The sequence below is a fragment of the Thalassophryne amazonica genome, chromosome 11 (genome assembly GCF_902500255.1).
Source record: "Thalassophryne amazonica chromosome 11, fThaAma1.1, whole genome shotgun sequence".
NCBI lineage: Eukaryota > Metazoa > Chordata > Actinopteri > Batrachoidiformes > Batrachoididae > Thalassophryne > Thalassophryne amazonica.
This window is the reverse complement of record NC_047113.1, coordinates 7,985,965-7,999,744: the sequence shown is the minus strand read 5'-3', so window position 1 is coordinate 7,999,744 and position 13,780 is coordinate 7,985,965. Positions and strand designations below refer to the sequence as shown.

Here is a 13,780-nt window from a genome sequence, read left to right as displayed (position 1 = left end):
ATAAATGCAGTTCATTTACCATTTAGAATTGTGTGAGAAAGTATTTTACAGGTGTGCACCTCTTATTGCTTGAATTTACCTATTGATTTACAGATGTGCAAATTTTGTCCATGACTTCATTTTTTTTGATACAGGTGTGAGTGAGTGAGTGAGTGCATTTTGCACAATATTTGCTGCAGCAACTATAGCAGAGTTGTGAGTGTATGAGTTTAATTTTCAGTTTGTGTGCACTTCTAATGAAGAATCTGAGAAGGTGCAACTGTTTTTGTGGGAAAGAAAAAAAAATGTACAAGTTAAGTTTTTTTGATGCAGGTGTGTGTATGTGTTTTGCACAATATTTCTTATTGCAACACTGTGAGCTAAGTAGATGATTTCTGTCCTTTAAACCAAAAAATACGCCAGTGTGTCCAGAAATAATACTATAATCTAACAAAATAGGACATGGATGGATGGATGAGATTTATTGTCATTGTCATTACAAGTGCAACAACAACGAGATTACGTCCACACTCACATTTCCACAGACAAACAGCATTTAATCCACAATTATTACTTGTTTACCGTAATAATGGCACACATCAGAATTAAGACAACACATATACATTTGACATTGTTTATGTGCACTAAACTTGAAACAGTCCGTTTTCCGAATTGAGGCGATGTGAGTGTGTGGTAGCTGCTGCAACTGGAGTCGCGCCGCCGCTAGCTTGGGGGGAATGGGGACCTGCCGCAGCTAAAACCGCGCAGCCCCCGGAGGGGAAAGGGGTGGCGTGAGCGGTTGCCGGGAAAGGGTGTGTGATGGGGGCAGGAAGGGAGGTAGAGGGAAAGTGGAGCATGCTTGAGTCTTTGTCCATGTGTGAGTTTGTCTGTCCTTGTGTACTGGAGTAAGAGAGATAAGGAGGCAGCCAATCTTCCCAAGGCCGTAGAGATTCTTCTGGAGGAAAACAATGGGGCATTTTATCCTTCAGAGGCTGATAAGCCTGCCGTGTTTGTGGTTCAGCAGTGAAAAACACTTTTCCAGCTTCACATGAACAAACCAAATCCCAATTATGAAAAATTCCCGGCCTCTGAAATCTTCACCTTCTCCTGCAAGGCACACATTTGCTCCGAGATGTTATCCAATTTGTGTCTGAGTTCAAGGGTTAACGCAGTCTGAGAATGCATCGCCTTGCCCAACCCATCAATCATGACGGACAAGCGAGGAGTCGTGGTTTTGGCGGCAGCCGTCTTGCCAATCTTCCGGTAGGTCAGGGCAGCACATAAGCCAATAAGTACCAGCCCTCCCACTATGAATCCAAATATGAATAAATCCTCGACGTCCTCCACAGAGAAAGGCGCAAAGCATGCGACCCACCAAGTCTCCCAGGCGTTGGGAACATAGCCCGCAGGGTAAGTTCCATCCGGGCACACAGGGTCCCCCGGCCCTGATCTTCTTGTAGAAAAAAATGGTGTCAATAGCATTCAGAGACCAGCTGATCAATTCCATGATTAATCCAATATAGTTTGAAGAATTCACAGCCTAGTGGAAAAAAAAAATGAGGTGGGCTTCATAGATAACTGGCAAAGCTTCTGGGGAAAACCTGGTCTTGTTAGGAGAGACGGCATCCATCCCACTTTGGTTGGAGCAGCTCTCATTTCTAGAAATCTGGTCAATTTTCTTAAATCCTCCAAACCGTGACTATCCAGGGTTGGGACCAGGAAGCAGAGTTGTAGTCTTACACACCTCTCTGCAGCTTCTCTCCCCCTGCCATCCCCTCATTACCCCATCCCCGTAGAGACGGTGCCTGCTCCCAGACCACCAATAACCAGCAAAAATCTATTTAAGCATAAAAATTCAAAAAGAAAAAATAATATAGCACCTTCAACTGCACCACAGACTAAAACAGTTAAATGTGGTCTATTAAACATTAGGTCTCTCTTTTCTAAGTCCCTGTTAGTAAATGATATAATAATTGATCAACATATTGATTTATTCTGCCTTACAGAAACCTGGTTACAGCAGAATGAATATGTTAGTTTAAATGAGTCAACACCCTCGAGTCACACTAACTGCCAGAACGCTCGTAGCACGGGCCGAGGCAGAGGATTAGCAGCAATCTTCCATTCCAGCTTATTAATTAATCAAAAACCCAGACAGAGCTTTAATTCATTTGAAAGCTTGACTCTTAGTCTTGTCCATCCAAATTGGAAGTCCCAAAAACCAGTTTTATTTGTTATTATCTATCGTCCACCTGGTCGTTACTGTGAGTTTCTCTGTGAATTTTCAGACCTTTTGTCTGACTTAGTGCTTAGCTCAGATAAGATAATTATAGTGGGCGATTTTAACATCCACACAGATGCTGAGAATGACAGCCTCAACACTGCATTTAATCTATTATTAGACTCAATTGGCTTTGCTCAAAATGTAAATGAGTCCACCCACCACTTTAATCATATCTTAGATCTTGTTCTGACTTATGGTATGGAAATTGAAGACTTAACAGTATTCCCTGAAAACTCCCTTCTGTCTGATCATTTCTTAATAACATTTACATTTACTCTGATGGACTACCCAGCAGTGGGGAATAAGTTTCATTACACTAGAAGTCTTTCAGAAAGCGCTGTAACTAGGTTTAAGGATATGATTCCTTCTTTATGTTCTCTAATGCCATATACCAACACAGTGCAGAGTAGCTACCTAAACTCTGTTAGATAGAGTATCTCGTCAATAGTTTTACATCCTCATTGAAGACAACTTTGGATGCTGTAGCTCCTCTGAAAGAGAGCTTTAAATCAGAAGTGCCTGACTCCGTGGTATAACTCACAAACTCGCAGCTTAAAGCAAATAACCCGTAAGTTGGAGAGGAAATGGAGTCTCACTAATTTAGAAGATCTTCACTTAGCCTGGAAAAAGAGTCTGTTGCTCTATAAAAAAGCCCTCCGTAAAGCTAGGACATCTTACTACTCATCACTAATTGAAGAAAATAAGAACAACCCCAGGTTTCTTTTCAGCACTGTAGCCAGGCTGACAAAGAGTCAGAGCTCTATTGAGCCGAGTATTCCTTTAACTTTAACTAGTAATGACTTCATGACTTTCTTTGCTAATAAAATTTTAACTATTAGAGAAAAAATTACTCATAACCATCCCAAAGACATATCGTTATCTTTGGCTGCTTTCAGTGATGCCGGTATTTGGTTAGACTCTTTCTCTCCGATTGTTCTGTCTGAGTTATTTTCATTAGTTACTTCATCCAAACCATCAACATGTCTATTAGACCCCATTCCAACCAGGCTGCTCAAGGAAGCCCTACCATTATTTAATGCTTCGATCTTAAATATGATCAATCTATCTTTATTAGTTGGCTATGTACCACAGGCTTTTAAGGTGGCAGTAATTAAACCATTACTTAAAAAGCCATCACTTGACCCAGCTATCTTAGCTAATTATAGGCTCCACAAGGTTCTGTGCTAGGACCAATTTTATTCACTTTATACATGCTTCCCTTAGGCAGTATTATTAGACGGCATTGCTTAAATTTTCATTGTTACGCAGATGATACCCAGCTTTATCTATCCATGAAGCCAGAGGACACACACCAATTAGCTAAACTGCAGGATTGTCTTACAGACATAAAGACATGGATGACCTCTAATTTCCTGCTTTTAAACTCAGATAAAACTGAAGTTATTGTACTTGGCCCCACAAATCTTAGAAACATGGTGTCTAACCAGATCCTTACTCTGGATGGCATTACCCTGACCTCTAGTAATACTGTGAGAAATCTTGGAGTCATTTTTGATCAGGATGTGTCATTCAGTGCGCATATTAAACAAATATGTAGGACTGCTTTTTTGCATTTACGCAATATCTCTAAAATTAGAAAGGTCTTGCCTCAGAGTCATGCTGAAAAACTAATTCATGCATTTATTTCCTCTAGGCTGGACTATTGTAATTCATTATTATCAAGTTGTCCTAAAAGTTCCCTGAAAAGCCTTCAGTTAATTCAAAATGCTGCAGCTAGAGTAGTAACGGGGACTAGAAGGAGAGAGCATATCTCACCCATATTGGCCTCTCTTCATTGGCTTCCTGTTAATTCTAGAATAGAATTTAAAATTCTTCTTTTTACTTACAAGGTTTTGAATAATCAGGTCCCATCTTAGGGACCTCATAGTACCATATCACCCCAATAGAGCGCTTCGCTCTCAGACTGCAGGCTTACTTGTAGTTCCTAGTGTTTGTAAGAGTAGAATGGGAGGCAGAGCCTTCAGCTTTCAGGCTCCTCTCCTGTGGAACCAGCTCCCAATTCAGGTCAGGGAGACAGACACCCTCTCTACTTTTAAGATTAGGCTTAAAACTTTCCTTTTTGCTAAAGCTTATAGTTAGGGCTGGATCAGGTGACCCTGAACCATCCCTTAGTTATGCTGCTATAGACTTAGACTGCTGGGGGGTGTTTCGTTCTCTTTTTGCTCTGTATGCACCACTCTGCATTTAATCATTAGTGATTGATCTCTGCTCCCCTCCACAGCATGTCTTTTTCCTGGTTCTCTCCCTCAGCCCCAACCAGTCCCAGCAGACGACTGCCCCTCCCTGAGCCTGGTTCTGCTGGAGGTTTCTTCCTGTTAAAAGGGAGTTTTTCCTTCCCACTGTCGCCAAGTGCTTGCTCACAGGGGGTCGTTTTGACCGTTGGGGTTTTTACGTAATTATTGTATGGCCTTGCCTTACAATATAAAGCGCCTTGGGGAAACTGTTGTAATTTGGCGCTATATAAATAAAATTGATTGATTGATAGTGAAGTAGGGACTTTGAAGGTTGGAGCAAAGATAGAGGAGAGAGGAGGAGATGCGACCGCCCTCGTCGGAGTCCCAAGCTTGAGACATACGCTGAAAAGACACATTACCACATGCTCTGGCTCAAATAATGTGGCAGTGAATAGGGTAAAGCACCATTTATGGTACATTTGGTATGATAAAATATCTCTTATTAACCTGTAGTTTGTGTTTCCTAAAGTATTTTTAATTGTGTGCTCTGAACTGGATTGTGCATAAAGTCTTTATTTCTGTGATGGTGACTGTTTCTCTCTTTTCATTTCAGCTATCTCTTTCATTACATCTGCCATGACAGAATCATATATCTGTGTATCACTGATGATGTAAGTATATAGTTTGTTCTGTACAGTTTGTTTTTATATTTTTAAGGGGTGACTTTAAAGAGTAAATCTTTAAGGTCCAGTGAAATGGGTATGACATTGCATATCCCTTTGTTGTCTGGCGTGCTACCAAATTAAATACAATGGGGCAGGATTTAATGTTGGGATGGACTTTATTTAAATTTATTAAAATTTGAGCGTACCGTAATTTCCAGACTAGAGAGCACACCTAAATATTAGCCGCACCCACCAATTTTAAAAAGAAAAAAGAAATTGTACATTAATAGGCCGCACTTGTCTATTAGCCGCAGGTCTCCACGTTGTAACATGAGATGATTACACAGAAAGATGTTAGACAAAAAGATTTTTTTAACTTTTAATTAAACCTTAGCTTACATTATGTGCGATAACTTGTAACAGCTGAGGTTTTGGGTTTTCAGAAAAGGTATGGTAGCCTTTGCCACTTTTTCGGTAACGTTTTCCATAGTTTGAGGCCCTGGCTGAAGGTCTACATGTCTACATGGCGATAGCCAGACATGAGCTTCATTTCTGCTGTACCGGGTCTCTACACTGCAAATTATTTGGTTCTTACCAAAGGAAAAAAAAAACTTACATTGAGAAGTGTTAGATAACACTATGTAACACAATTTTTGTTCCTGGCTTCTAAGTGTTATATTTCAACTGCTTATGTCTAAAGTCTATGGAAAAATGACTACATTCAGCACAAACTTTGATTTTTTTTTTTTTTTTTTTTTACGTTCTAGAAAGTTCTAAAAGTTTCTTGAAATTTCTAGATAATTCTGGAAACTTCTAGAAAATTCTGGACAGTTCTAGCAGTTAAAGAATATTCTAGAAGACTACTCAGTAGTAGTTAAGGCGAATCGAGAATATTCTTGAAAACAGACAAATTTCAAAATATTGTCCTGATCACAGAAGCAAAGTTTCTGTGGAATAACAGCAATTTTCTATTTATTTAAGGCATAACAGGTTAGGAAAACACACTGTGTACCCAGGAACAAAACAAAAATAAAAATTTGTTACATAGTGTAATTAATCTTGTTTTAAGGGTTCATTTATTTTTGTTTTTGTAGTTTGACATGCTTATTTCCAGATTTAACAATCTTAATTCATGACAGCTTGTCAAGTGAAATTATTTGTCCGTGCAGCAATATAATTTCCCTCAGATTTAGTGTTTTTATCTTGTTTCTAGATACCCCTTTTTTGCAGTGTATAGAAAACCTATGGGTGACATCATGTAGGCTTTGTCCAGTATATGGTTGGACTTTGTTGTCTTTCTTTTCTATCCTTTTCACAGCTAATGCAAGTACAAATAAAATAATTAGATGACTACAGGGAAGGCCATAAAATAACGTGCATTGTTTTCTTATTACAATTTTGCATCTTTGAGGTTGCTGTCAGTTTACTGGAACGGCATAGCTTGATCACATCCAGATACACAAAAGTTGATATCTGCAAGACAGGATTGCTATGTTGTCTTGCACCATGTAAACACTTCCAGAAAGCTAAACAAACTCCATGCAAACTTTGCATGAGGTAACTGATTGGTAGCAGACAGTGCATTGACATCTTGCAGCTGTGGACATTTGTACCTGAAGACCATATCAGGATCAGATTTTCATAGACCATCTATGAATTGTGAGGACTGCAGCTGGTCAACAGACAAACAGTTGTTTCTGATTAAAGCCCTTTTCACACTGGGCCAACATAGGGTTGTGTCTTGCGGCGTCATGACGACACAGACCTTTGCAGCCTAATGCCACAATATGCTGAGGGACGCAAGGGGCGACATGAAACAGACGCAAAAAATTAAACATGTTTAAAAAAATTTTACATGTTTATTTTTTTTGTGGATTTTCTGCTTAGAGCACTCTTTCTCTCCGATTGTTCTGTCTGAGTTATTTTCATTAGTTACTTCATCCAAACCATCAACATGTTTATTAGACCCCATTCCTACCAGGCTGCTCAAGGAAGCCCTACCATTATTTAATGCTTCGATCTTAAATATGATCAATCTATCTTTGTTAGTTGGCTATGTACCACAGGCTTTTAAGGTGGCAGTAATTAAACCATTACTTAAAAAGCCATCACTTGACCCAGCTATCTTAGCTAATTATAGGCCAATCTCCAACCTTCCTTTTCTCTCAAAAATTCTTGAAAGGGTAGTTGTAAAACAGCTAACTGATCATCTGCAGAGGAATGGTCTATTTGAAGAGTTTCAGTCAGGTTTTAGAATTCATCATAGTACAGAAACAGCATTAGTGAAGGTTACAAATGATCTTCTTATGGCCTCGGACAGTGGACTCATCTCTGTGCTTGTTCTGTTAGACCTCAGTGCTGCTTTTGATACTGTTGACCATAAACTTTTATTACAGAGATTAGAGCATGCCATAGGTATTAAAGGAACTGCGCTGCGGTGGTTTGAATCATATTTGTCTAATAGATTACAATTTGTTCATGTAAATGGGGAATCTTCTTCACAGACTAAAGTTAATTATGGAGTTCCACAAGGTTCTGTGCTAGGACCAATTTTATTCACTTTATACATGCTTCCCTTAGGCAGTATTATTAGACGGTATTGCTTAAATTTTCATTGTTACGCAGATGATACCCAGCTTTATCTATCCATGAAGCCAGAGGACACACACCAATTAGCTAAACTGCAGGATTGTCTTACAGACATAAAGACATGGATGACCTCTAATTTCCTGCTTTTAAACTCAGATAAAACTGAAGTTATTGTACTTGGCCCCACAAATCTTAGAAACATGGTGTCTAACCAGATCCTTACTCTGGATGGCATTACCCTGACCTCTAGTAATACTGTCAGAAATCTTGGAGTCATTTTTGATCAGGATATGTCATTCAAAGCGCATATTAAACAAATATGTAGGACTGCTTTTTTGCATTTACGCAATATCTCTAAAATCAGAAAGGTCTTGTCTCAGAGTGATGCTGAAAAACTAATTCATGCATTTATTTTCTCTAGGCTGGACTATTGTAATTCATTATTATCAGGTTGTCCTAAAAGTTCCCTAAAAAGCCTTCAGTTAATTCAAAATGCTGCAGCTAGAGTACTGACAGGGACTAGAAGGAGAGAGCATATCTCACCCATATTGGCCTCTCTTCATTGGCTTCCTGTTAATTCTAGAATAGAATTTAAAATTCTTCTTCTTACTTATAAGGTTTTGAATAATCAGGTCCCATCTTATCTTAGGGACCTCGTAGTACCATATCACCCCAATAGAGCGCTTCGCTCTCAGACTGCAGGCTTACTTGTAGTTCCTAGGGTTTGTAAGAGTAGAATGGGAGGCAGAGCCTTCAGCTTTCAGGCTCCTCTCCTGTGGAACCAGCTCCCAATTCAGATCAGGGAGACAGACACCCTCTCTACTTTTAAGATTAGGCTTAAAACTTTCCTTTTTGCTAAAGCTTATAGTTAGGGCTGGATCAGGTGACCCTGAACCATCCCTTAGTTATGCTGCTATAGACGTAGACTGCTGGGGGGTTCCCATGATGCACTGTTTCTTTCTCTTTTTGCTCTGTATGCACCACTCTGCATTTAATCATTAGTGATTGATCTCTGCTCTCTTCCACAGCATGTCTTTTTCCTGGTTCTCTCCCTCAGCCCCAACCAGTCCCAGTAGAAGACTGCCCCTCCCTGAGCCTGGTTCTGCTGGAGGTTTCTTCCTGTTAAAAGGGAGTTTTTCCTTCCCACTGTAGCCAAGTGCTTGCTCACAGGGGGTCGTTTTGACCGTTGGGGTTTTACATAATTATTGTATGGCCTTGCCTTACAATATAAAGCGCCTTGGGGCAACTGTTTGTTGTGATTTGGCGCTATATAAAAAAAATTGATTGATTGATTGATTGATGCACAAAGGAAGTAGTTTCCATGCAAGTTGAGTCAACGTCACGGTACTTAACGTGACTGGATGCCACACCCACACAATGTAACGCCACCCAACGCCAGTTTATGATTCCTGCTGTGCTCCATTGTTGCTGAGCTATAAATCACGCAGCCTGGCTGCAGCTCCTCGGCGCTCTAACCTCCTCAGGAGTTCTCTCACGATTGTTAAATAAAGTCCATCAACTCCTGCTCATAAGCCGATTGCCAGGTAGAGGGCATGTCTACATCCAGTGTTCTCATGGAGGACATCTCCACATCCACTCACAGACGTATCACGCGTGCAATCACGGCTGCAGTTCCACAGTCACAGGAAGAAACTAGAAAAGAAATCAGAGCGCACACCTGCAGCGCTGCACAAGAAGAAAGATAAAAGAGAAGAGCGCACACCTGCTCATTACAGCCTAGGTGCAGCTCCTCGGCGCTCTCACCTCCGCAACCACCCCCCCTGCTGTGCGAAACTGATACAGACATTCCTGCGTTATTAGGTATGCAGCATATGCAGGCCCGGTGTGAAAGGGGCTTAATCAAATTGAATGGCAGTTGCCTATATGGGTGACAATATGACAGTATTGAGGTGTATATTATGCTCAACATGGTGTCCTGGAGAAGGGTTGTTTTGGTTTATATCATGTCATTGTCTGGGGCTGATGTAGAGGGCACAAAGGAAGAGCAAATATGAACTGTAGCGACCCACAAAAGAGAGAGAGAGGATGATATAATTCACCTCATCTTTGCATATCTGTTGTAACCATATTAAATCCCTTTTGTCAGACCTCTGAACTACTTATTCATATAGGATTTGCACATTTGTACAGTACAATCTTGCCATAACTACATGCTGCAGCATCTCTGAAAATGTTTCTGTAGAATCATCAGAATTCAGATGATCCAAATCTTATAAATTACTATAATAAGGGTTAACTTCACCATTGACTAAATGGCCCTTTTTGTTTTTGTTTTTAACTTTGGACCATTTCAGGCCACCTAAAATTTCTATTTCATTACAGCAAAGATTTGTTTGTGATGCTGCACTGGATTGCAGCTGGAGGGCATGTGTTCAACAGGACTGGACAAAAGATTATTTCCCATAAATCAAAATTGAATGCCAATTGTCTAAATGGGGGACAATCTGCCATCACTGAGGTGTATGTTATGCCCAGCCGTGTTTTTGGACAGGGGTTGTGCTCGTTTAGATAGTGTTACTGTCTGTTCTCATTTCAGATGACAGCTGAATCCAAAGAGCTCTGACCTTTTGTTGTATCGCTGAGATCTTGTCCTCAGTTCTTCTCTCTGTGATGGTGCAACAACAGAGTGGTGTTTGAAAAAGACAGTGCTACACTACACACAGCCAGGGTGACCCAAAACCTCCTTTGAAACAGCAGAGTGGGTTATTATTGTTAATATAATATTGGTTTGGAAATTTTGGTCAGTTAAAAAATTACTTAATAATTTGGGTGTCAAAATTCAACCCCTCGTCCGTGTTTTGACACCTGGGTAACTGATTAAGGTTGGGGTGGAATACAGTGAGGCCCTTGTGTGCCCCATTTCAGCTAAGGTAATCGTGACGGCCCAGTAGGAACCCGACTAACTGAGCTCTGGTGAAACAAGACGTTGTCAACAGCAGATCAAGTGGAGGAGTTGATGGCTTGTAACACACTGCATGTGAAGGTGGATGAAGGCCGCAGCAGGTCCTCAGACCCTGATCATCTGGGATTTCCCAGCCTTCAGACCAGGCTAAGGATCTGTCAAGGACTGTGTGTTTGTTGCTGTGCAATGACATTACCATGTTAAACCCAAGCATAGGCATCTCTAGATTGACAACTGATCAAGAGACACTTTCCTTGCCATTGAGGGATAGCCATGAGGTTGACTATATAGTGCATTCTGCAGGCATAATTTGCATTTATAGTGCCAATCAGTGTGCACTGAGAAATATAGAGCAATTGTAAGAAATACACGTGAACAAAATTGTTGTTTTGATGATTCAATCAAAAATATTTTGATGAAATGCTTTGTTTGCATTTATTTCTGACCATATTATTAAAATGTGTACATAAAGTATAAGCAGTGGTGGGCACAGTTCCACTAATCCTCTAACTGTTAATTATCTAAGAAAATGTTTTCATTATCGGATTAGCTTTTCAGATAACTTTGAAAACCATCATCGGACCAATTATCTTCCGATAAGTTTTGGTCCGATCATTTTTAGACCGCTAACATTTTTTTGCAGATGTAGCTTTTTGTAGTAGATGCGCAGTTCTGTCCTCTGCAAACAGAGAAGAGCTGGTTCTAGAAGAAACTGCTCTATCCTCTGAAGGCAAAGGAGAACTGGTCATAGAAAAGAAAAGCTCATTTCTTTTGACCCCATACTAATATGCTGTCAGTAGCACCCAAGTCATCCAGAGGCATACAGTTTTAACTTATGGTTAAAATTTTAACCAAACTAATTTTGAACAAGTTATTTAAATTAATGTCGCATCTGAAGTTTTATAAGGTGAAAATGTTAGATATATGTTTTAGTTTTAAAATAATGCACTAATTTTGAAGGTTTTAGTGTGGACATGGTGTGTGCGCAGTGCATTATGGGTATTCACAACAGAAGAAATGCATTTGAGATACTCTGATCAGGCTCCACAGGGAGAACAGCATTAAACTCTTTGTATATTGTGCCTAAAACTCTCGTGAATATATTTGCTGGAATTATAGACATTGCTATTGTGTTTGTTTTATGTAAAAATGCCAAAAGTCAGTAAAATTGTGATTAAGGCTGTGTGATATAACCGGCGTAAAAATGCATAGAACACTACCATCTACTGGCGACCGGTTATATCACAGTGTTGTCGACCGCAGGATTTTAAAATTATCTGTAGTTTTCCAAAACCTGAGAGACCACACACGTGAAGATAAAAAAAAAAAAAAATCATAGATCTGACAGGTTTAGTTGTACATGGTGTGGTGTCAGCCACACGGTAAAAACAACACACACAGATTTCACACGCGAACATTCCCAGTTCAGACACCTCGCTTTCTGATTGGCTGCATGTCACATTTAGCTCCTCACATCTTTCTTAACACACCACACACGACAGGAATATCTGATAAGATTATATTTAGCATCATCACGATTGTCGGAAGGGGAAGATCGGGTCCGATATCGGCCTAATTATCTTGCCATGTGAACCAGGCTTGATGTTATGACGCCTCACGGAGCGACTGTTTGATGCGTTATGACACTGCACCAAACATGTTTTCACTTTTATTTGATTTCTTTGTGCGACTGACATCGTTATTCAAGCATTCAAAAGGCGATTCCTATTGCCACACAACTTCATCCGCACACGAGAAAGTTTCTTGGTTTCTCTGTCACTAATTTCCATTAATAAGGTACATCAGCGACCACTAATTTTTACCACGTCCATGGATAGACTAACAATCATGAATACTTTGAAGTTGTGTTGTAAATCGGGACATTAATTAACGTGCGATGACCTTTACTGAAGAACTAAGCAGAGATTAACTCACCTGGATCTTCTCACACATCTAATCCAGTACCTGATGCCTGCGATCTGTGAATGTTCCTGGCATCAAAATCACCAGTTTTTCTGTTTCTATTGTCTTTCCACAGATTTTGTCTCATTTCGTTTGGCTGCAGTACAAAGGTTTTTTTGTTTTTGTTTTTTTTGGTTTGGTAGCACTGTATAAACATATGATATCTCACGTACAGTAGTGTTCAAAATAATAGTAGTGCTATGTGACTAAAAAGATTAATCCAGGTTTTGAGTATATTTCTTATTGTTACATCGGAAACAAGGTACCAGTAGATTCAGTAGATTCTCACAAATCCAACAAAGACCAAGCATTCATGATATGCACACTCTTAAGGCTATGAAATTGGGCTATTATTAAAAAAAAAAAGTAGAAAAGGGGTGTTCACATTAATAGTAGCATCTGCTGTGCGGTGCCTGCTCCCAGACTACCAATAACCAGCAAAAATCTATTTAATCATAAAAATTCAAAAAGAAAAAATAATATAGCACCTTCAACTGCACCACAGACTAAAACAGTTAAATGTGGTCTATTAAACATTAGGTCTCTCTCTTCTAAGTCCCTGTTGGTAAATGATATAATAATTGATCAACATATTGATTTATTCTGCCTAACAGAAACCTGGTTACAGCAGGATGAATATGTTAGTTTAAATGAGTCAACACCCCCGAGTCACACTAACTGTCAGAATGCTCGTAGCACGGGCCGGGGCGGAGGATTAGCAGCAATCTTCCATTCCAGCTTATTAATTAATCAAAAACCCAGACAGAGCTTTAATTCATTTGAAAGCTTGTCTCTTAGTCTTGTCCATCCAAATTGGAAGTCCCAAAAACCAGTTTTATTTGTTATTATCTATCGTCCACCTGGTCGTTACTGTGAGTTTCTCTGTGAATTTTCAGACCTTTTGTCTGACTTAGTGCTTAGCTCAGATAAGATAATTATAGTGGGCGATTTTAACATCCACACAGATGCTGAGAATGACAGCCTCAACACTGCATTTAATCTATTATTAGACTCTATTGGCTTTGCTCAAAAAGTAAATGAGTCCACCCACCACTTTAATCATATCTTAGATCTTGTTCTGACTTATGGTATGGAAATAGAAGACTTAACAGTATTCCCTGAAAACTCCCTTCTGTCTGATCATTTCTTAATAACATTTACATTTACTCTGATGGACTACCCA

At 39.7% G+C, this 13,780-nt stretch overlaps 1 protein-coding gene across 1 annotated transcript in view; it reads left to right on the top strand.

Annotated features, from left to right (window-relative positions):
- The window catches only part of LOC117520196 (vesicle-associated membrane protein 7), a 29,222-nt gene that overhangs the window by 7,439 nt on the left and 8,003 nt on the right, over positions 1–13,780 (top strand). The window contains exon 3 of the mRNA XM_034181513.1: positions 5,072–5,129. Within this exon, the coding sequence (XP_034037404.1) occupies positions 5,072–5,129 (58 nt within the window). The remainder of the gene's footprint in view (positions 1–5,071; positions 5,130–13,780) is intronic.